This window comes from Rana temporaria, chromosome 2, assembly GCF_905171775.1.
Source record: "Rana temporaria chromosome 2, aRanTem1.1, whole genome shotgun sequence".
Classification (NCBI taxonomy): Eukaryota; Metazoa; Chordata; class Amphibia; order Anura; family Ranidae; genus Rana; species Rana temporaria.
The window spans coordinates 287,168,217-287,192,562 of record NC_053490.1 but is presented as its reverse complement, the minus strand read 5'-3'; the positions used below and the strand labels follow the sequence as shown (position 1 = coordinate 287,192,562).

The window sequence follows — 24,346 nt, the reverse complement described above, 5'->3', positions numbered from 1 at the left end:
CTGGCGGCTGCTCGGATGGTCAAGAAATCTCTGTTTCCCTCAGATGAATCCTCCAAACTGTCTGACCCCTTGGAACGAAAGGCAGATGGCTTAGCCAAAAAAAGTTATCTAGCTGCAGCCTCCACCGCCAAAATTGCGGCTTCTTCAGTTCCGGTAGCAAGAGCCCTAAGGGTCTGGCTGAGTCAATTGTCTCTGGATATAGAAGACGGGGTCCCTAGGGACTCTTTGTTGAAGGGAGTTGACATGATGAAGTCTGCCGCAGAATTTTGTGACGCTCCTGTGGACGTTCTAAAATTTTCGTCCAGATCCCTCGCCTTATCCAATGCGACCAGGAGGGCGCTTTGGATAAAGCAGTGGATGGGTGACTTATCTTCAAAGTTCAGTTTTGTTAACATGCCTTTTCACCCTTCATCCATGTTGGCCCTCATCTGAAGGATATTCTCAAGTCTTACAATGAAGAAAAAGACGCTACCTTTCCCTTGGAGAAGATGAGGTCTAGTAAGCCGTTCTATGGAAGATCCAGATACTCCCCAAAAAGGAACTATTCCTTTCGGGGCAGAAGGCCATATTATAGGAAAAGGCAAGATCCAGCGGCAGCCAAGAAGCAGCCCTTCAACAAACCCAAAGAAGCCTGACGCCATCAGCGCCTCTCCTCCAGTGGGAGGCAGGCTAAGGTTTTTTTCTCAGGTCTGGCAAAAGACGTCATCAGACTCCTGGGTGACTCCTGGGTGACGGACATCGTCACAAGAGGGTACTCTCTGGAGCTGAATTCTTTTCCTCCACAGAAATTCATGCTCAACAAACCCTCCAACCCAGTAGTTCTAGAGTTAGTGGGAGAGTTCATAAAAAAGCACGCTCTAGAAAAAGTTCCAGATCAGGAGAGGTTCCAAGGTCTCTACTCCCCGATATTTCCAGTGCCCAAGGCCTCAGGAGGATGGAGGCTAGTAATAGACCTCTCTTACCTAAATCAATTCTTTGCAAAGCGCAAATTCAGAATGGAGTCAATTCGGTCTGCCATTGCAAACATAGAAGAGGGAGACTTCCTGGCGTCAGTCGATCACTACCAAAAGTGGTAGTGATCCTGACTGCAGCTCTGCGCCTACAGGGGATATGTGTAACACCCTACCTAGATGACTGGCTAGTCAGAGCCCCCTCAGAAGTTTTGTTAAGGCATCATCTTCACAAAACCCTTCAAATACTGGACTCTCACGGTTTTATTGTGAACATAAAGAAGTCTTCTCTGATCCCTACTCCAATCATTCCCTACCTTGGGTCCACAATAGACACCCTTCAGATGAGGTTGTTCCTTTCACATCAGAGGGCTTCCAATATTCAACAGACAGTGCAGGATCTTCTACAAACCAATCACTGCTCAGTAAGGAAGGCGATGAGGGTCCTAGGTATGATGACATCATCCCTGGAAGCTGTTCCATGGGCCGGGGGCCCATTTCAGGATACTTCAGGACTGCATTTTGTCCCAGTGGAACAAGAGCCAAGACTCTTTGGAGAAGCCTATCAATATTTCTCCTGTAGTGAAAAAGGATCTCCTTTGGTGGATGCATCCTCAACGCTTCCTGTTGGGCAGATCCCTCAGGACTCCGATTCAGACGGTCCTCACCTCGGATGCCTCAGGCTTAGCCTGGGGTGCTCATGTGGGGGACCTTTGGGTACAAGAAGCCTGGTCTCGGAAGGAGCTTCTAATGTCGTCCAACTTGAAAGAGCTTACGGCAATCAGGAAGGCGCTCATCCATTTCAGGTCCGAAGTTCTCCACAAGGCGGTTCAAGTTCAGTCAGACAACTTAGCCACAGTTTTTTACCTGAACAAACAGGGGGGAATACGAAGCCCCTCAATGCAGAGGGAGTGTACCCGCATCATGCTCTGGGCAGAGGAGAATCTTTTTTCCCTGACGGCCGTTCACATCAGAGGTGTGGACAATGTGAGAGCGGATTGGCTCAGCAGGAATTCGGTCCTGCCGGGAGAGTGGGAACTGAACCCTTTGGTTTTCAGGAAGATCACCTCCATGTGGGGGTTGCCCGAATTGGATGCAATGGCGAACTTCCAGAACAAGAAACTTCCACAGTTCTGCTCTCTATCCAGTGTGGGGAACCCACTGGCGATAGACGCCCTGTCGATAAGCTGGAGGAGGCTTTTCATCTATATCTTTCCTCCGATTCCAGTGATCCCGAAAGTACTGCAGAAAATTCGGGACGAGAAGGTGAAAGCAGTAGCAATCCTACCATTTTGGCCCAGGAGGGCATTGTTTCCGCTAGCCTTGAATATGGCAAAGAGTCAGGTCTGGAAACTACCCATCCAGAAAAACCTTCTTCTCCAATCGGGGATGCTCCATCCAAACCTCGAGAAACTCCAGCTTGCGGCATGGAATTTGAACACAGAACCTTGACGGCTCAAGGCCTATCTCAGGAGGTTATAGCTACCCTTTTGGCCTCTAGGAAGCCTGCTACCCTGAAAGTCTACAGTAGAGTGTGGTCCCTATACTCGGCCTGGTGCGCCAGGAGCTCATCTTCTCCTGAACAGGTAGCATCTCTGTTGCAATTTTTACAAGAGGGCTTCCAAAAGGGGCTGAAACCGAACACTCTGAGGGTCCAGCTGACCGCCATTAATTCCTACCTAAACGTAACATTTTCGAAAACACCTCTCGTCAGCAGGTTTTTCAGAGCCATTAAGAAGATACGACCATCCTTCCATAAGCCGCTGCCAGCCTGGAGCTTGCCTTTAGTGCTGAAGAGGCTAACGTCACCTCCCTTCGAGCCTCTGGAGAGTTCATCCTTAAGGTTCCTCACTTTCAAATGTATCTTTCTGGTAGCAATTACATCCGCCAGAAGAATAAGTTCAGAGCTTCAGGCCCTGTCATCCAAAGAACCCTATCTCAGGTTGCTTCCGGATGCGGTTGTCCTAAGAACTATGCCGGGTTTCCTTCCCAAGGTCTCCACCTCCTCGAATATTAATCAATAAATTGTCTTGCCTGTATTTAAGGATGGTTCTGAAGATGATCTGCACCTCCTGGATGTAAAAAGAACCATCTCTGCTTACCTACAGAGAACCTCGGAATTCAGACAGTCTGAGGCACTGTTCCTACAGTTCCAAGGGCCAAACAAGGGGAAAAAAGCAAGTAAATCTTCACTGGCAAGATGGATTAGGGACACCATCAAGCACTGTTACCTTTTAGAAGGCAAAGATTCCCCTCTTCTCTTGAGAGCTCACTCTACAAGATCTACAGCTGCGTCCTGGGCTGAGAAGTATCACGTTCCAATGGACCAGATCTGTAAGGCGGCAACGTGGGCTTCACCGAACACCTTCATAAGACACTACAGAATCGATGTAGTATCGTCCGAGGGACCGGCCTTTGGCTCAATAGTGCTTCAGGGTGCCTTAAACCATTGATATCCCTCCCTTTCTTTTTGCACTGCTTTGCAAATCCCATTGTGTGCCGCCGTAGGACGACCAGGAATAGGAAAATGTATTCTTACCTGAAATTTTCTTTTCCTGTAGTCCGTAGGCGGCACAGGTTTTCCCTCCCATTAAAATTACTCTATTGCTGCATAAGATACGTCTGTGTGTGTTCTTGGGGGCGGTTTATAGGCTCAAGGCAGGTGGATTCACTGCGCTTAATTAATCAATTTAACTTGTCTCACTGCTTGTTTAAGTTCTTTCTTCCTTAGGGGTTAGAAGGGAGCTTAACCCATTGTGTGCCGCCTACGGACTACAGGAAAAGAAAATTTCAGGTAAGAATAAATTTTCCTAATTTTTTTTACCAATTTTTTTAATTGGGGATATTTATTATAGCAAAAAGTAAATTTTTTTTTTTTATTTACAAAATTGTTGTATTTATTTGTTTATAGTGCAAAAAAAAAACGCAGCGGTGATCAAATACCACCAAAAGAAAGCTCTATTTGTGGGAAAAATCTTCCGGGGGTGAAGTGGTTAAAATAGAAAGGAAAGGAAAAACTGTGTAGAGGTCTCTATCTCGTCCCTACTTGACACGTTTCACCTCACCCACTGAAGACACCCAGGAGAAGGAATGAGGTAGATTCATCCACTGGTGAAGGGCAATAGCGACCCTAGGGGGGGCCAGAGGGGGCCCTGACCCCCCCCAACATTATACTGTGCCCCACCAATTGCCCTCCCATTTTTTTGTATGTTGCTCGGGCTGCCGCTGGAGTAACAGTCTCTCCTGAGAGGGAGAGCGTCCCCAGTCAGCTCTGCGGGGGAATTCCTATACCCTCCCTCTGCTCGCTGACACTGCATAATGCGAGCACTCACACAACCTCAGCCGCCAGATCTGCTCCTTACCCTGCATCCTCATTGGCATGGAGAAGAGCAAGTTGCAGAAAGGACTCCATGAGCACTGTGGGGGGGGGGCGGGGCCCAAGCCTTCATCTCAGTTACTGAAAAAACAGACTGATTTCTCCCGTCCTTAGGACAGGACAGGACAGGAGAACAGGAGAACCAGTCTGTAAATTCCGAGTGTGGTGACTGCAAGCTGAGCTGAGTGTCAGTCTGTGACACTCTTTTACAGCCCAGCGAGTCCAGCCACCTCACCCCCTCACTATCCTCACATATGAGCAGGGAGGAATACAGCTCCTCCTCCTCCTTTCAGTCCCGCCCACACTATCCCAGTGTGCTACATCTGAAGAGAGGGGATGTGTGGGCGGGAAATATGAAAATCAGCAGCATTCCTGGCTGTGTGTGAGATTCTAGCCTGGACCGTGGGTAAGTGTGTGCACTGCAGACTGCAGTACACTGTAATTACTGAACTGTATTATCTCCATCCCTTCTCCCCCCCCCATCTGTCTCCCTCCCCCTCTCCTGTTCTTTCAAGACAGTCACAATTTACTTTCACTTTCAGTTAGGCAACTTGCATGATTCCCCCATCAACACAGACAGCGCTGACAGGGGAATATACCTCCTGCCCAGCAATTATATTCTCCTGACAAACAGTGATTATCACTAGTGACTATACAGCAACCACTAGTGATAATCATAAGAGAATCTGCTCATTAATGGTTCAAATATCAGCCAGTTCCTGTTGAACCAGCTGAGATTTAAACTATCTACGGCTGGTCTTAGCTCTTAGGCAGCCCATACATTGATCACTTTTTTTCATTCAACTATTGGGTTGAATGAAAAAATGATCAAATTTCCCCATCTACACATTATAGGTGGATGGCGGAATCGTCCCAGTGTGGACCAGTGCTGACACAAACAAAGTTGCTGTCCTGTCCTGGCTATTCACAGCGCTGGTCTCTGTCTCCATGGCAGTGGCGGCAGCACATAGGAACCCAGTGCTGGTTACTTTACGGGGATGATGTACAGGAGGGCCAGCACAATTTGTTGATAGAGATGGGCTGGGCATGTTTAAAATTCCAAATGCTAGAGCCTGCCAGGAAGCCCACACTGCACAGCGCTAATCACAGGCAGTGAGACATTTCCCGGTCTGAAGCTGCACAGATCAGGACTGTCTCAGTGGCTGTGATTAGCACTGTGGAGTGTCGGCTTCCTGGCGGGATCGGGCATGTGGGATTTCAAACACACCCAAGCCCATCTCTATTGGCTTTAGACAGTTGAGCTCCCTGCAGGTTGCTTAGCTGCTCCTAGTCAAATCCTAGTGTTAAATATCAGTGATTTTATTGATCAAAGCCCACACTTTACAGGCATAGAGCCCACATGGCTGCGGAACATACGGTTCATTATATATATATGTGGTTGTACTCTTGATGCTAATAAATACTGTGTTTATTAGATCTGACTGGGAGCATCACCTGGATCACATCCCGATCACCATGTCAACAGAGAAGGTTATACAGCATTACTGCTGCTAGGTTACCAGCTGGGGGCTCGGCTCTCTATAACCAATAGTGCCAGCCTTCCCCTGCATGCATCCATAATGTCACCAGCAGTAGGTCCTAATAGACTGCCGCCGCTGCCAAGGAGACAGATGCCAGACCAGCGCTGTCAATAGCAGGGACAGGACAGCTGGGGAACCCCACAGTGACAAAACACCAGGGCTCGGTGGCAAGACAACCTTTGCAACCCTGAGAGTTCTCCCACTGCTTTGAACCCTTATATTTTCTTGGTGTGCTGGTGACATATATCTCTTGTTTTCTGCCACCCTGGGGGGCCCCAGTATAGTAGGAAGGGAGCGCACTGCAGAACATGTGAAAGGGCCCGTTGTGGGATCGTAGTAAAGGGCCCCAGGATATATATATATATATATATATATATATATATATATATATATATATATATATAATTGCATTTTATAGTTGGCCCCCCTACTTTTGTCATTGTCCCCCCATGTGCCCCCCCCCTAAATATGAAAGCTGGAGACACCACTGGTGAAGGGCAAAGACCATGCAGTTTTGAATCATATTGCTGGTAAGTGGGGAGCACAGAGTAGCACTTGAATCTTCACAAGCAGGAATCAACTACGCTTGGCACTTTGTCTGCATGGATGGACTTTTCACCATTGATTGCACTATGATGGACTAATGATTGCATAGGCACTTTATATATTTTTTACAGTGCTTTAAAAAAGTAAAAAGTATTCATACCCCTTGAAATTTTTCATATTTTGTCATGTTACAACCAAAAACTTAAATGTATTTTATTGGGATATTTTATTGGGATAGACCAATACAAAATGGCACATAATTGTGAAGTGGAAGGAAAATTATAAATGTTTTTCAATTTTATTTACAAATATATATCTGAAAAGTGTGGCGTGCATTTGTATTCAGCCCCTTTATTCTGATTTCCCTAACTAAAATCTAGTGGGAACAATTGCCTTCAAAAGTCACCTAATTACACCTGAGTGTAATTTAATCAGTATAAATACAGCTATTCTGTGAAGCCCTCAGGGGTTTGTTAGAGAACCTTAGTAAACAAGCAGCATCATGAAGGCCAAGGAACACGCCAGTCAGGGTTAGGTTGTATAAAAATATCCCAAGCTTTGAACATTTCACAGAGCACTGTTCAATCATCATTCGAAAATGGAAAGAGTATGTCACAACTGCAAACCTACCGAGACATGGTCGTCCACATAAACTGACAGGCCAGGGAAGGAGACCATTAATCAGAGAAGCAGCCAACAGGCCCATGATAACTCTTGAGGAGCTGCAGAGAACCACAGCTCAGGTGGAAGAATCTGTCCACAGGACAACTATTAGTAGTGCACTCCACAAATCTGGCCTTTATGGAAGAGTGGCAAGAGGAAAGCCATTGTTGAAAGTAAGCCATAAGAAGTTAAGAAGTCCAAATTGCAATTTGCGAAAAGCCATGTGGGGGACACAGCAAACATGTGGAAGTAAGTGTTCTGGTCAGATGAGACCAACATTGAACTTTTTGACCTAAAACAAAATGCTGTGTGTGGCACACTGCACATCAACCTGAACACACCATCACCACCGAGAAACATGGTGGTGGCAGCATCATGTTGCGGGGAAGATTTTCATCTGCAGGGACATGGAAGCTGGTCAGAGTTGATTGGAAGATGGATGAGGCCAAATTTAGGAAAATCTTGGAAGAAAACCTTTTAGAGTCTGCAAAAGACTTGAGACAGTGGCGGAGGTTCACCTTCCAGCAGGACAACTACCATAAACATACAGACAGAGCTACAATGGAATGGTTTAGATCAAAGCATATTCATGTGTTAGAATGGCCCAGTCAAACTCCAGACCTAAATCCAATTGATAATCTGTGGCAAGACTTGAAAATTGCTGTTTACAGACACTCCCCATCCAATCTGACAGAACTTGAGCTTTTTTCCAAAGAAGAATGGGCAAAAATGTCACTCTCTAAATGTGTAAAGCTGGTAGAGATATCCCCAAAAAGACTTGCAGCTGTAATTGGAGCGAAAGGTGGTTCTACAAAGTATTGACTCAGGGGGGCTGAATACAAATGCAAACCACATTTTTCAGATATTTATTTGCAAAAAAAATTGAAAACCATTTATCATTTTCCTTTTACTTCACAATTATGTGCCACTTTGTGTTGGTCTATCACATAAAATCCCAATAAAATACATTTACGTTTTTGTTTGTAACATGACAAAATGTGGAAAATGTCAAGGGGTATGAATACTTTTTCACGGCATTGTATATGTTTATTTAACACATATGTTGGATATAGAAGCAGAGCTAAGTTTAATATTGCTTATTGCCATCTTATGGGGTCTTTGACCTTACACAGCAGCAGCTTCAACCAATATTGGTACTCAGAAATGCATTTTTAAATGTAAAAAAAATATTTTCATCTTCTTATTCATATTTTTATGGATATCTATTATTTCACAGTTAGTGGAGCACATATAACTGTAGTACGGATACTTTCACTACTTCACTAGCACTATTTTAATGAAGGCTACATTTATAAAAGAAATTGGAAAATGACTTTAAGAATTAACAAGATTTTGGTGATTTGGTTTAAATCTATTGGATCACTCCCAAATCTCTATTGGACCAATCCCAAAAGCCAAGGCTGTAGTCCCTTACTGTTGGCTTGCTAGGTGCAGGGTGCTGGTTGCTGGAGCCTGGTTGCTGGAGCCTCTACAGTTTAAGTCATAACAGTATGAATAGCATATTAATAAACAAAACTAGTAGCATGCAAGTTAGAGTAGGTATTAATAAACCAGGTAACTTTGTTGCAGGCCATAAGCAGCTCAAAACATAAATTCTGAATAAAAAGAAAGAAAGAAAGAAAGAAAGAAAGAAAGAAAGAAAGAAAGAAAGAAAGAAAGAAAGACAGAAAGAAAGAGAGAAAGGAAAGAAAGAAAGAGAGAAAGAAAGGAAAGAAAGAGAAGGATGTTCACAGTAGGGAGTGGGAAAGATAGGCAGGGTGAAGGGGAAGGGAGTGAGCGTCAGGGATGCCCAAGAAAGCCAAATATATTTTGATTGCACTGTTCATAAAAGTTGTTGAAAGATGTGAGCAAACATAACTGCATACTAACATTTATAGGTGATAAAAACAGGGATTGTTTATCCTGGGAATTTCCGATTGCCTCTTGTGTAGCAAATTAGATTGTGCTTTATTGGATTTGTTTTTTTCCTTCCTCCGAATCAACTGTAGGCATAGGGCTGGCATATTGAGGTTTTCTAGTGATTTTTTTTTTCTATTGGTTGAACTAGATGGACTTTTGTCTTTTTTTTAACCTGACCAACTATGTAACTATGGGACATCTTCGAAGTGCAACGTACCTCTGTACAGCATAGGTCTAGATATACTTACACACATATTGTACCAGAATGCAATTTTCATTTCTAATATAAAATCCTGCTATCCCAGTTCATAGACTAAAACTAGACGAGGGTGCGCTTCCTTATGCACCAAAAGGCCACTTAACTAAAACTTAACCTTTATTGTAAATCATAAAAAGTATGTAAATGACCATAGCAGGTATACCTATAGGATGAGGTCAATGCCATTATAAATAACAAATCAATGTTCTATCTCTATGTGGTAATATTAACATCTACCAAGTTTAAATGGTGAAAACCTCTGTTGAATATATATGTATAGACACTATGAGGGTTATAATTTCCTCCTATATTCAATATAAAGGCTCCAGGCTGTATTAGAGGATATGTAAATCAAAGGTCTACACAAAAACACCACCTTGTATCAAAAGATGGGGGTATAGCTGTCTCTCCTCCCAACTATTGGCCACATATAAAAATGTATACCTTTTATGGTCATTTACATACGTTGTATGATTTACAATAAAGGTTACGTTTTAGTTAAAGGGTCACTAAAGGAAAAAAAAAATTGCCTAAAATTAATGTCTGCAAGGTAGACAGACAGAATAGTGTAATGATTCTGTTAAAAAACAAGTAAATACCTATTAAATTCCTTCATCTATATCACCTCCGGCATTCTAGTTTCTGTTCTCTCATTCACTTCCTGGTTTGCATCGTTCGTTCATGTAAGAACTACATTTACCAGTATGAATTGCGGCACGCCCAGTAATTCACACCCCCTTGAAGTCTCTAACACGTAGAGAGCATCCTGCCGCACAGATGTAGTTCCCAGGAGGGGGGGAGCACGTTACTCACCACCGCAGTAAAGCCTCCCATCACGGTGGTGAGTAACAATCAGACAAGCAGGAAGTGAACAGAACAGAGAAGAAATAGAGCAACTTCTGAGCAAAAACAAACAATGAGGAAGTGAAAAGAGGAATGTCTGCAGGTAAAGGATGATTATTATGAAAACAATTTTTTTCCTTTACAACCCCTTTAAGTGGCCTTTTGGAGCGTAGGGAAGCGCACCCTCGACTAGTTCTAGTCTAATTTTGCCACAGTTAAGTGTTATGAATATCACAGGCTTTTGTATATATGTAATCCCAGTTCATACAATAGCATAGTACTACTACTAACTATAGGGATATTAGGAAAGGCATAGTGTGAAATGTTATGGAATGCTCCAGGCAGGGCTTTTTTTTTTCATAAAATATGTGCAGGAACTCAATCATGATCCCCCAAAAACCCCTTCCCCCACCTACACATACACCCTCCAAACTGCGTCAAATAGTGGGTGTGGTCAAATTTCACTAACAGTGTGAGGGTCTTAACGGGGTATTAAATACTAGATGTGCATAGTTTAGTACAGGGTTTTACATGCAAAGAGTTGCACTATGAGCAGAGTTCAGGGTATGCTACATACAGAGTGCAGAGTTAAGCCTTCTTCCACAGCTGCTTCCCTTTGCATCCTCCATCCACATATCACCCCTCTTATTCTTTAGTACCTCCCCACATACTGTAGGTGGCTCTGCCTCTCTCACTTTTAGGGAGATCATCCAGTGGGGGTGCTGGTATCCATACAGCACCCATTTGCACCTGCACCTCCCTTGTCTCCATCCTGCACTTATTTGGAGCCGCTTAGGAGATCAGATCTGTGGGAGCCATTAAGAGGCATGCTGTCACTTGTAAATACAGAAGCCGGAGTTCTGTGTTTACAAATGATAGTGGTGAGCAGAGGGCCTAAGCCAGAGGTGGTGGAACTGAGTTCTACCAAGTTCCAGCTGAAAAAAAACCCTGCCTCCAGGTATTTGTTTGCTAACATGGCAGCCAATTAAAGATCAATAATGAAGTAGGAATAAGATTCTGTCCTCATCTCTGGTGAACATTGAAATCACCCCAGGCTGTGTTATAGTTTGTCCCAACCCTTGTCCCTTTTGCTGCACAGCTTGGTCTGCACATAAAGGTAGAGAGATGAAAAAAATAAAAGCACTTGAAATAAAAAGAAGCTTTCTTATATGGAGTGCTATCATTACAGGTGTTATCTGCATACAGTTATCCAGGGCTTTTTTTCAGGTGGAACTCCACCACCTCTGGCTCAGACCCTTGGGGGGGGGGGCTGCTCACCACAATCACTTGTAAACACAGGAGTCTGGTTTCTGTGTTTATAAGTGACAGCTCTGCACTCTGTGTGTAAACCCCCTGAACTCTGAATGTAATGCAATCCTGGAATTCAATGCCCCTTTAAAACCCTCATGCTGATCGTGAAATTTGACAGACCACACCCAGATGTGATTTAGAGGGTATGTGTGGGTGAAAGGGTTTTGGGGGGTAGTGGTTGAGTTCCAGCACCTTTTATTTAAGAAAAAAAGCCCTGCGGTTATCCAGGGGCTGACTGACAACTCATGGGGCCCCCGGGCAATAGAAGATTATGGGGCCCCTGGGCTTACAGATGGCCACCACGCCAGGAGGCAGTGCAGAGGCGGGGCAGCTAAAATCTCTGGATTTTCACATCAAAAGCATGACGGTTTAAAAAAAACATAGATTTTTACATACTGTCCCTGGTTTTACTGAGCCTGGCAACCCTGATGGGGCCCCCTAGTGGCATGGGGCCCTCGGGCAGTGCCCGAGTGACTCAATGGTCAGTCCGCCCCTGCGGTTATCACAATGCAATCATTTTCACTATAGTGGTCCTTTAAGGCAAGTTCAATTCATATGTTCTCATCTTATGAAATGCAACTTAAAATGAGCAGAAGAAAGACATAACCACCTTTATTAGTAGTGCCCAACACGCTAGGAACACTACTTACATAAATACACAATGACAAGTTTACAAGGTGGCGTTTGCTTGCAAAGTTCAGACAGTTTGTTTTTATTATTCTTTTCATAAACTTTATTATTAAAACATATGCACGCACACACATTGGTCCTATACAGTATGCAGTCCCATCTGTGCGTATAAATCACTGAACCTTAGAAAGAGATGTCACCGACGCATTAATGCTGAGCACAGCTGTGACCACAGCAATGGACACTAACCGCTAGAAATCAAATCTGCTTTACACTGAGGTATTGGTACCTTTCAATTAAGGTTTTATAAGAGGAAAATGCAGTGTACACTGATACTAAAAGCTTCAAGAATCACCCTTTACTAAAGGAGTCGGGTGGAAGAAAAATGTGTCTATATAAACAGACCAGTAATTTGGTTTAGCCCCAAATATAAAATATCTCGAGTCAAGGTGTCTGCAATTATTATCTATTGTGATGTTTCTGACACTGATATACAGAGTTTTATGGCTCCCACCAATGAAGATTAAAAAAAAAAATGCTGCAAACTCCCACTTGGTATATTCGTAATACTCCTTAATATTTTCATTTTGATGTAATTTGCGGCCCTGGCTTTTTAAATATCCGCTGTGTAATAATGTTTAATTTCAGGGGTCACTCCGCCAAGGAGTATATTAAAGCTTATAAAACTCATTTCCAGAGCTCAAATATCACGCTGTGATCAGGTTAGTAGGGCAGGATCTGGGAATATTTCATCTTTTATCATGCTGATAATAAGGAGATGACAGAGGCACATTATTACAATGAGAGAATTGCTCATTTCAGGCCTGGCTGCTGGAAGCTAAGGTCTGCAGTGTGTGTTACTCAATAAAAGCAATTCTGATATGAAAAGCAAGTCTACTGAGCCTCCACTGTGTCTTATTTGATTGCGATGAATAATATATGGCGGGGAGAGTGTGTGGCAGGTGGAGGAAAGAGAGAGGGAGGAGAGGGGATGGAGGAAGGGGGGGGGGGGCTTAAGTTGAGAGGGGCACTTGAGTAGAGACAGCAAAATAATTTATCAAGAGCTGTATGTTATTGTCTGAACATAAAGTGAAGGAATCCAAGCCCTGTTAGAAATGATTACCTGAAGGAACGGAATGCATCCAAGAATATAGGAATTCTGCATTATTATGGGCATATACGCTTGGAGGACAAAAATAATGACAGTGTTGAGGAAACTTACACATACATGAGTACATATTATGGTTGTTTATGCACCTACCATAGGGGTGTATGTTTATCTGGTTTTATTTTGTTTGTTTTTTACAGCCTCGGGTTGGCAACCTATCATTTAACTAGATAAAGTCAGGAAAAGATTCATAATTTTTACACCTCACTTAATAACACATGTTAAAATATGATTATAAAATCTCTGTAGTGTGGTTTTAATACGGTATAATGCAAGAGCCAACCTAATAACTGAGTGGAAGAAATAAATAAACTTTAGGGCTGGTTTACACTTGCTTCAAAACATGGCTTGCTTCAAAACATGGACAAGCTTTGTTAAAGCTTTCTGAACGCCAGTCAAAGCCCCTGTCACTAAATAAAATGGTTAGCTTACATTCCTGTTTATACCTTGCTTTTTCTTGGTGCTTCGATGAGGCTTCGGCGGGGTTTCCATGAGGCTCTGGTGGAGCTTCGATGGGGCTTCGATGAGCCATTGGTGGGCTTCGGTGAGGCTTTGTGGGGCTCCGATGTGGCTTCAGTGAGGTTTTGTGGTGCTTCGACGAGGCTTCGGCGGGGCGTCAGTGGGGCTTCAAGCAAGCTTTGCCATAGACTTCTATGGAGGCTTTGAAGATGCTTTGAAGCACAACTAAAGCAACATGGGGAATATTTTTTGATGCAAAGCTGAAGCAAAGCAAAGCAAAAGCAAGGTATGTAAGCTAACCATTTTATTTAGTTACAGGCGCTTTGACTAGCGTTCAGAGAGCTTTAACAAAGCCTATCTGAAGTCTTGTTTTGAATCAAGTGTAAACTAGCCATTAACCCCTTCCCGACCGCCGCATGTACATATACGTCGGCAGAATGGCACGTACAGGCACATTGGCGTACCTGTACGTCCCTGCCTAGACGTGGGTCGGGGGTCCGATCGGGACCCCCCCCCCGCGACTTGCGGCGGTCGGGTCCCCTCGGGGAGCGATCCGGGACGACGGCGCGGCTATTTGTTTATAGCCGCTCCGTCGCGATCGCTCCCCGGAGCTGAAGAACGGGGAGAGCCGTGTGTAAACACGGCTTCCCCGTGCTTCACTATGGCGCTGCATCGATCGAGTGATCCCTTATATAGGGAGACTCGATCGATGACGTCATTCCTACAGCCACACCCCCCTACAGTTGTAAACACACACACAGTGTACACCAAATCCTACAGCGCCACCTGTGGTTAACTCCCAAACTGCAACTGTCATTTTCACAATAAAGGATGCAATTTAAATGCATTTTTTGCTGTGAAAATGACAAAAATCCCAAAAATGTGTCAAAATTGTCCGAAGTGTCCGCCATAATGTCGCAGTCACGAAAAAAATCGCTGATCGCCGCCATTAGTAGTAAAAAAAAAAAAAATTTATAAAAATGCAATAAAACTATCCCCTATTTTGTAAACGCTATAAATTTTGCGCAAACCAATCGATAAACGCTTATTGCGATTTTTTTTACCAAAAATAGGTACAAGAATACGTATCGCCCTAAACTGAGGAAAAAAAAATTTATATATGTTTTTGGGGGATATTTATTATAGCAAAAAGTTAAAAATATTGAATTTTTTTCAAAATTGACGCTCTATTTTTGTTTATAGCGCAAAAAATAAAAACCGCCGAGGTGATCAAATACCACCAAAAGAAATCTCTATTTGTGGGGAAAAAAGGACGCCAATTTTGTTTGGGAGCCACGTCGCACGACCACGCAATTGTCTGTTAAAGCGACGCAGTCCCAAACTGTAAAAACACCTTGGGTCTTTAGGCAGCAATATGGTCCGGGGCTTAAGTGGTTAATGTGTGTTGAAGCCGAAGCAAACGACACACTACCAGGTATGCCTGCCATTGTGCTCCGTGGTTCTACCCACCGGATGCTGCATCACTACTAGTTTCTTCTTGCAAACTACAGTCACATACACTATATTGTCAAAGGTATTGGAACGCCTGCCTTAACATGCACATGAACTTTAAAGTGGCTGTAAACCCTCACATATACCCAGTGAAGTGAACAGCCTCAGATGATACACAGTAAATTCTTCCCTACATAAGATTTACATGTATATCTAATGTCTTCAGCTTACTATTTTCTTTAGAAAGCGCACATCATGTTAGAATTTTGTCTTCCTGTTCAGCACTAGGAGTGAAGTATTGGCATACACTGCTTTGTGCACTGGTGAGTAGTCATGTTGGAACAGGAAGGGGTCATCACAAAACTGTTCCCACAAGTGCATGAGCATGAAATTGGTATGCTGATGCCTTAAGAGTTCCCTTCACTGAAACTAAGGGGCCAAGCCTAACCCCTGAAAAACAACCCCACACCGTAATCCCCCCATCCACCAAATGATTTGGACCATTGCATAAAGCATAAAGACATGGATGAGCGAGTTTGGGATGGAAAAACTTGACTGGCCTGCATAGAGTCATTTCCTCAAACTGATAGAACACCTTTGGGATGAACTAGAGCGGAGACTGCAAGCCAGGTCTTCTCATCCAACATCAGTGCCTGACCTCACAAATGCTCTTCTGGAAGAATGGTCAAAAATTCCCATAGACACACTCCTAAACCTTGTGGACAGCCTTCCCAGAAGAGCTGAAGTTGTTATAGCTGCAAAGGGTGGACCAACTCAATATTGTACCCTACGGACTAAGACTGTGATGCCATTAAAGTTCATGTGTGTGTAAAGGCAGACATCCCAATACTTTTAACAATATAGGGCTAGATTCACAAAGCCTTTACGTCGGCGTATCTATTGATATGCCGCGTAAGTTGAAAAATGCGCAGTTGTATCTGCTTGCTATTCATGGAGCTAGATACGCCTGAATTTCGGCTTCCTCCAACCGACATAAGTCTTAGTACGCCGTCGTATCTAGGGTGCATATTTACGCTGGCCGCTAGGGGCGCTTCCGTAGATTTACGCGTAGAATATGTAAATGACCTAGATACGCCGATTCACGAACGTACTTGCGCCCGATACGCTGTTTACATAAGGCTTACATCCGGCGTAAAGTTATCCCTGCTATATGAGGCGTTGCCAATGTTAAGGTATGGACGTCGGAACAGCCGTCAAATTTTACGTCGTTTACGTAAGTGGTACGTGAATGGGCTGCGCGTAGGTTACGTTCACGTCGAAAGCATTGAGCCGACGTTTCTTAGGGAGTATTTGCAACGTGATTCTGAGCATGCGCGTGCATGCGCCGTAAGAACGGCCATTCATTTACATGAGGTCATGGCTAATTTAAATGAGGCACGCTCCCTACCTGCCTATTTTGAATTAGGCGGCCTTACGCCGGCCTATTTACACTACGCCAGCGCAACATACGGCGCGAGATATTAGAGAATACTGTTCTGGGCTCCCTGATTTACGTTGGCCAAAAGGTACGCCGCTGTACCTGAATCTAGCCCATAGTGTACAAGCTGATAGGCAGAACCATTGTATGCAGCAGTGGCTACCGGCATGCAATACACCCAGCATTGTTTCCGATGCTGAAGATTCCTAGGCTGCATAGCATTTAAAAAAAGCAAAGATCATCAGCGGCAAGACTTGTACTTGTAGGTGTTTTCACTGTTTTTTTGTTTATTTTTTAAAGCCCTGGCATTACATAGAGGTTTTTCACTCTAAAATAGATTTTAAAATCAAATTGTGATCTATGTGACCGGTCTGGTTAACAAATCTGTTATTTGTGCAACTGTAAAAATCTCAAGAAAATGAAACCATGAATCATCAAAACAAAGCAAATATCAAAAGAATTTGAAAATTCAGTGTTGTGTAGGTGTACTAGCAAAGATGTAACAGATCATTTTAAAATTCAAAACTGTTATGATAGACAGTAGAAAATTCTACTGAAGCAACTGTCACTTTCAATTTCAGCTAAAGCCATTGTTTAAAGAGAACTGGCCTTATGAATGAATATGAATATTTAGTCTTGAATTATTATAATGCAAGTCTATTTAGGAAAGCTTTATGCATGTCCCCTTTTTATTTTCACTTAGTAGCTCTGATATTACTATTTAGGCCTCATTTCCACTGGCGTTTTTACAGCCTCGTTTTTGAGCGTTTTTTACAGCTTAAAAACGCCTGTCCATGTTATTCTATGGCTTCATACCCACATAGGCGTTTTTGAGCTGCAAATGGCATAGGCGTTTTTGAGCTGTAAAAAAAACGCGGGACCAGCGCGTTCTGTGGCTCCTAAAACAGAGCTGTAAAAACGTCCGACGTTTAAAAACGCGCGCAAACGCGCACAAACGCGCGCAAACGCGCACAAACGCGCGCAAACGCGCACAAACGCTACTGCGGCTTTTCTGAGCTCCAGACTTTTCCCAGCTAAAATGTCATTGGTCACTGCAGCATCTGTAAACACAGGAAATTCCTGTGTGGACACTTAATTACCCAGGAGTACTTTGCACAGCCGTGTGCTTTGTGGAGAGAGAAAGAGAGAACAGAGAAGATGGCAAATGCAGTGTCCCAGCTCTCCTTAATCACTGCAGTCCAGGCACATCCAGAATTATGGGATGTTGCACATCCCCTTCATGGAGACCATGTGAAGACAGTGTCTTTATGGGAAGACATCTGCGCAGCTCTCTGCCCTGGTTGGGAAGACATTGAAGATACCAGTGAGAGAAAAGAGATATGTAAGTTTATTTTACTTGAATGCATAATCTGTAGTTTAACCACTTGCCACCGCACCTTGCATTGTCCACGGCACAGCACCCCGCATCGGTCCAGGCACCCCGCATCAGCCCCGGTACCCCGCATCGTCCCCGGCACAGCACCCCGCATCGGTCCAGGCACCCCACATCGGCCCCGGTACCCCGCAGCGGCCCCAGCATGGCACCCTGCATCGGCCCCGGTACCCCGCATCGTCCCCGGCACAGCACCCCGCATCGGTCCAGGCACCCCACATCGGCCCCGGTACCCCGCAGCGGCCCCAGCATGGCACCCTGCATCGGCCCCGGTACCCCGCAGCGGCCCCGGCACAGCACCCCGCATCGGTCCAGGCACCCCACATCGGCCCCGGTACCCCGCAGCGGCCCCAGCATGGCACCCTGCATCGGCCACGGTACCACGCAGCGGCCCCAGCATGGCACCCTGCATCGGCCCCGGTACCCCGCAGCGGCCCCAGCATGGCACCCTGCATCGGCCCCTGTACCCCGCAGCGGCCCCAGCATGGCACCCTGCATCGGCCCCGGTACCCCGCAGCGGCCCCAGCATGGCACCCTGCATCGGCCACGGTACCACGCAGCGGCCCCAGCATGGCACCCTGCATCGGCCCCGGTACCCCGCAGCGGCCCCAGCATGGCACCCTGCATCGGCCCCGGTACCCCGTGGTTATTGTAAATGATGATTGCCTAAAAAAAATTTTTTTTCTTTTTTTAGTTAAAACATTGCATCGTAGGTGGAAGTCCCTACGAGATCGAGTCCGTAGGGACATCACCGATGAGGACAGGGCATCCAAAAGTGGAGCACCAGCCCCTGTGAAGAAACCTCACATCTACCACAGAGAGCTCATGTTTCTGCGGGAAAATATGAGAAATAGCAGCAGACCGTAAGTTTTCTTTTTTTTTTTTATAGATTTGCCTATGTACAATATTGTATGTCACTGTATTTGCCCAGCGGTCTTTCAAATCCAGCGAAAATATTTTTTTTTTCAATGAGAAAAAAAATAGTCAAGTTAATCCCTATTTTTTTTTTTTTTTTTTTTATGTGAAAGATGATTTTACACCATGAGAATCATGATCCATCTTCTAAGCCAAACAAATTTGATTCTCATTTTAGCCAGAATCGTGCAGCTCTAATGTACATTGCTTTTCAGGTGGTATTCTCCATGGCTATTGATTATGTTTATACATTTTGTATTATCTGCAGGACAACCTCAAATATTGAAAGGGAGGTTGCAGGAGATTCCCTCCAACAATCAAACAGCCCCATAGGAGGCGAAGTAAACGAGTCACCGAATCTGGATGCAAGTGAATGCCCAGATGAGGTAACTGCTTATGTCTGCCTGTCTATCTCTTTGTCGGTCTGTCCATGTACATGTCAATTATAAATTTTCGTGTAATTTTGCAGGATTCCAGGCCAATGGATGTGGTCACGACTGGTAGTCGGGAGGCTGCTGAACCGAGGGGTCGTGGTGGTGTCCGTGGTCGTGGTCGTGGCCGTGGGCGTGGACGTCAGCCGAGGGGAGCCTCTAATACTGAGGGGGATGAAGATTTGGTAACACTGCTGAAGGAAGTGCGGCAGGAGAGGCGCAATGTAGATACGTTTTTGGACCCCAACAATCCTCGCACCACCTTCTGCCGCAGCCTCTACCCCATCCTGGAGGACATTGGGGGAGAAGAAGAGAAGCTTTGCATGGATCGCATATATGCAGTAACGCGAGAATTTCGCTTTTGCAAACTAACTGGTAGGCCGCCACCTATAGGCGATCTATGCAATGCTTCTTTTCCTCCCCCAATGGCCTCTGGCACCTCAGCAGTGCTACCATCCCCCTCTCTATATCATCCCACTCACCAGAGACAACAACAACCCACCCCATCGCAGTCCCAATCTGGTGATTTCACACCTGCCACCTCCTCCCATTTTCCATCCCCGTATCCTGCACCCCGCCACCAGCAGGATTATTGGAATGAGCGCCAGGCCCAATTCCTACCCCGTCCTGAATCCACACATCCCCATGGAGATCAAGTCTCCACCGCCACCTATCACCATCTCTAATTGATTTTTTTTTATTTTTTCAAATAAACATAGTTTTTGACCTGTAAATAAAAGTGTTCAATTGTCTTTTATATGATGCAAAATAGCACTCCTTTGCCCTCTGCCTTCAGACGGGCGTATGCTAGCCCTTTTTGGGCTGAGCATACTCCCGCCTGAAGGCAGAGGGCAAAGGACTGAAAAAGGGCTAGCATACGCTTGCCAAGATGCAGAGAGCACAGGACTCCTTTGCCCTCTGCCTTCAGACGGGCGTATGCTAGCCCTTTTTGGGCTGAGCATACTCACGCCTGAAGGCAGAGGGCAAAGGACTGAAAAAGGGCTAGCATACGCTTGCCAAGATGCAGAGAGCAAAGGACTCCTTTGCCCTCTGCCTTCAGACGGGAGTAAGCTTGGCCTTTGCCCTCTGCCTTAAGGCAAGCATATGCTAAGGACTCAAAAAAGCATAGCATACGCTTGTCAGCAGGAAAAATGGACATATGAACAGTTTTTTGTGTTAGACAAATGTTTTTATTTCCCCCCAAAAAAAAGAAAGTTATACTGTATACATCTTTATTCAAAATTTAGCTCCATCTGTACAGAAGTTGGCTGTATTGGAATCAATGTGTCTTCAAATTTTGGCTTTCACACAAAATCATTCTGCCATGACACCTCTCCTTCTGGGGATTCAAAAAATGCAGCAAATTGGTTGCGAATGCTCATGACCCTTGCCGTTGAGCGTAGGTCCATAAATTGCACCCTCTGTGATTGTTGACTGGGCTCCGGTTCAACGTTGCTGTTGTCATTGTCCCTAAGATAATTATGGAGAACACAGCAAGCCAGAACCACTTTAATGGCGTTCTCTACATCAAGGTGGATGCTTGTTAGCAACACGCGCCATTTAGCTGTGCACACCCCGAATGCACATTCCACAACGCGGCGTGCACGGCTGAGTCTGTAATTGTAGACTTTTTGCTGCCGGTTGAGACCATAGCCGCTGTATGGCCTCATGAGGTTTTCGGCCAAACCAAAGGCCTCGTCTGCCACCATAACTAGAGGCAAACTGGGTTCCTCAGTGCAGGGTAGAGGCCTGCTTTCGGGGATGTTCAATTGTCCCGCATGAATACGGCGTCCAAAGGTCGACTCTCGAAAAATACGGGCGTCACCTTGGCTGCCATAAGCTCCCACATCCACTAAAAGAAATTTGAGGTTTGCATCTGACAATGCCAGTAGGACCACGGAAAAATATTTCTTGTAGTTGTAATATGAGGATCCTGAGTGCGGAGGCTTCCTCACCCTGATGTGTTTCCCATCAAGGGCACCTATGCAATTTGGGAACTGTGTCTTCTCCCAAAATGTGTCAACAACAGATTCCCAGATCTCCTCTGTGGGCTCTGGCATGACGACGTTATGCAATTCCTCCCATATTGCCACACATGTTTCCTTCACGACTCTGGAAACAGTTGTTACACCAAGAAGAAAGTAATGGTGTAAGGTTGCATAACTCTGTCCAGTTGCAAGGTATCTAAGAAAAACAAAAAATGGACATATTGAAAAAAAATATAAATAAAAATAAGTCCTAAATCTAACCTAATCATAACCCTAAACCTTAACCCTATCCTCTATCACAGAACCCTAAACCCGAATCATAACTAACCTCTATACAATAACCCTAACCCTATCCCCTAACCCTATCCCAGAACTCTAACCCCTAACCCTAACCCTATCCCAGAACTCAAATCCCCTAATCCTAACCCAATCACCTAATCCTGAACCTCTATCCTATAGCGCACTGACACCTAGTGCGCAAGTCTGGCTGCTGTGTATACACAGCGCTCTCTCGTGGTGATGTCACAGCCTTGTGTATGTGTAGAGCTGAGCCGGGTGTCAGTAACGGGATAGACGAGTGCGAGGAGGGGAGGAGTGCAGAGACGGCGCTGCTCAGTCAGTCACTGGGGAATGCAGATTTTTAGTGGAGCCGGTGCAATAGAAGTGTATGGGAGCAATCTGTGCTCCTCTCCTTCTTAGGCACAATACACAGAGCAGCCTAAAACTGAAGTGTCTTCCGCCCAGTTCCTGACATTCATCCTGGGCACTGACTAGCTGGGGGGGGGGGGGGTTTGCCGCAGGTCCCGTGTATAAGGATAAACATAGTTCCTGGGTCTGTAAACCTGCTGTGCCCATTTTAAGGGATTCACACCATCCCTATGCTCAGTTCTGGGGTCTGTACACCTGCTGTGCCCATAATGAGGAGTTCCCAATGATAAGCTGCACTGATGGAGGTTGCACACTATATATCCAGCCTAGAGCACACAATAGTCAGTGGCGCCGTACTGATGGCCCCACCACCTCCAGGCTCAGTGACTGCCCCCCCCCCCCAAAAAAATGGTAGCAATCAAAAATAGGTGTGGTATACATGGGCATGAAAAAGAGGGTGGGGTCAGGGGTAGAGCCAAAGGGGGGCGCAAAATGAGGTTTCGCCTAGGGTGTCAAAAATCCTTGCACCAGCCCTGCCCCTAACCCTATCCCAGAACCATAATCCCTTACCATAACCTGTATCCAAGAACCCTAACCCTATCCCAGAACCCTAACCCTATCCCCTAACCCTATCACCTAACAATATCGCCTAACCCTATCACCTAACCGTAACCCATATGTGTTTTGCACTTACCTGAGTGTCACTAAGAGCCGTTCCTCCGGTGAAATCGAGTTGCGCATTGCAGTGTCCATCCTGGTCAGCCTCGGTCTGAGCCTCTCCAACAAGTCGTCAAATCGTGCCACTGACATTCTAGTGAAGTTACTAAATTTGTTGGGATAGATACGCAATTCTGAATAAAGATTATGAAAATAGCCCGTTGAGACCCGATGGGAGACCATAGGATGCACCCAATATCGATGCCGTCTCCTGCTTCTCTCCTCCTCCTGTCTCCTCCGTTGCCTCCGCAAGGCAATCAGAATGATCGCCTCATCGACTTTTTGCAGGACGGGATCCATATTTCTCCTCAAAATTGACAAGATGCCAAAAATTACTAGCAACTGAAATATGCTGTCTCCTCTCTCACTATCTCTCTCTCTCTCCAAACAAAATGGCTCCGACACATGCTCTGTTATGTTTTCTGATGCATTGTGGGATATTTGGGAGTGTTTTGGGAGTGTTTATAGCCTAGAGATTTTTTTTTTTAAAAAAACGCTGCCTAACGCTAGCGTTAAAAAACGCGCACAAACGCGCGCAAACGCGCACAAACGCGCGCAAACGCGCATGCAAAAACGCGGTAAATTTCGCGTTTTTAAAGCGAATTTTTCCAGGCATACCTAGCTGTTTTACAGCTCACTTTAAAAACGTCAGTGGAAATGAAGCCTTAAAAACGTACATAAACCGAAAAACATGTTTTGCTAAAACGTATATTTGTAATGTATGCACTGTCCTGAGAGGTGTTGGCTGTATTAGCTTTATTTTTTAGGCGTTCTTCCTTTCTTCTTCACCTGGTATCCTACCATTAACACACATATTATCAAAAAGTGGCAATTCTCTCTCATTCTACTGTATCTATGGAGAAGGATGGGAATACAAACACCTTAAGGTCTGTAAACACGATCAAAAAAGTGGACGAAAAATACAGCTTTCGAAGCGATTGTACAATAATCTGATCATTAGTACACAGATTTTAAGAGCCGATCATGACAATTCATGCAAAATTATCCGATAAGACAAGCACGGAAAATTTTCTCATATGATACCATATGGTATGATTTGTATTTAATCAGTACAGTTGTTATCTGGAAATATAATACAAATACAATACATTACATAACTTCCAAATTTTTATTCTGTCGTATAAAAATTTTCGTAACTTTGGTAACCCATTTTATTTTCGAAATGAGACTAGCATGCAAAAAAAAAAATGGACGATCATTCGTCCAATAATCTTATTGTGTGTACCAGGCACTACCTTGTGACAGAGTCCTCAGAGATCTGGAAACAATGCTAACTGATAACAGTGCAGCACAGGGACTTAATAGCATATACTGTATAAACCTAAAAACAAAAATTTTAAAATATATTGAAAATGACTCATCCTTACATATCAAAACTACATTTGTGTTCTGTTTTTAGGTTACTTTTTTCTTCGCTTTATTTTCTCAACAATGTCTGGAGAAGGTAGCGTTAGATGGACTAGTTGATTTAGATAGTAACTAACAAATTAAGGCTCCATGTACACTGGCTTAAAAAACTTTGCTTCTACAGGAGTTTTGTGCTTTGCCTGTAGAAGCAACTCATTGAGGGTTATTTACGAAAGGCAAATCCACTTTGCACTACAAGTGTAAACTACAGGTGCAAAGTGCACTTGGAAGTGCAGTCGCTGTAGATCTGAGTGGTAGATCTGAAACGAG

General features: G+C 44.6%; 2 protein-coding genes across 2 annotated transcripts; one reads left to right on the top strand and one right to left on the bottom strand.

The window, feature by feature from the left end:
* Positions 1 to 17,671: 17,671 nt before the first annotated feature.
* LOC120928605 lies at positions 17,672 to 20,019 on the top strand. Its single transcript, XM_040339648.1, has 4 exons — positions 17,672 to 17,898; positions 18,644 to 18,812; positions 19,133 to 19,250; positions 19,334 to 20,019. Exons 1-4 carry the CDS (start codon positions 17,715 to 17,717, stop codon positions 19,979 to 19,981), a joined length of 1,119 nt encoding a protein of 372 aa, XP_040195582.1. The 5' UTR covers positions 17,672 to 17,714; the 3' UTR covers positions 19,982 to 20,019.
* A 302-nt stretch (positions 20,020 to 20,321) lies between these two features.
* On the bottom strand, positions 20,322 to 23,161 carry LOC120926899 (protein ALP1-like). The gene is made up of 2 exons (XM_040337199.1): positions 22,626 to 23,161; positions 20,322 to 21,479 (listed from the first exon to the last, which is right to left on the bottom strand). The coding sequence occupies exons 1-2, from the start codon at positions 22,946 to 22,948 to the stop codon at positions 20,600 to 20,602; spliced, it is 1,203 nt and encodes a 400-aa protein (XP_040193133.1). The 5' UTR covers positions 22,949 to 23,161; the 3' UTR covers positions 20,322 to 20,599.
* Positions 23,162 to 24,346: the final 1,185 nt, after the last annotated feature.

Coding starts and splice junctions, on each gene's coding strand:
- LOC120926899 (XM_040337199.1), bottom strand. CDS start 22,948: ATGGATCCCGTCCTGCAAAAAGTCGATGAGGCGATCATTCTGATTGCC. Junction 21,480..22,625: donor CGGCTCTTAGTGACACTCAG/GTAAGTGCAAAA, acceptor TGTTTTTCTTAG/ATACCTTGCAACTGGACAGA.
- LOC120928605 (XM_040339648.1), top strand. CDS start 17,715: ATGGCAAATGCAGTGTCCCAGCTCTCCTTAATCACTGCAGTCCAGGCA. Junction 17,899..18,643: donor CAGTGAGAGAAAAGAGATAT/GTAAGTTTATTT, acceptor TTCTTTTTTTAG/TTAAAACATTGCATCGTAGG. Junction 18,813..19,132: donor ATGAGAAATAGCAGCAGACC/GTAAGTTTTCTT, acceptor TATTATCTGCAG/GACAACCTCAAATATTGAAA.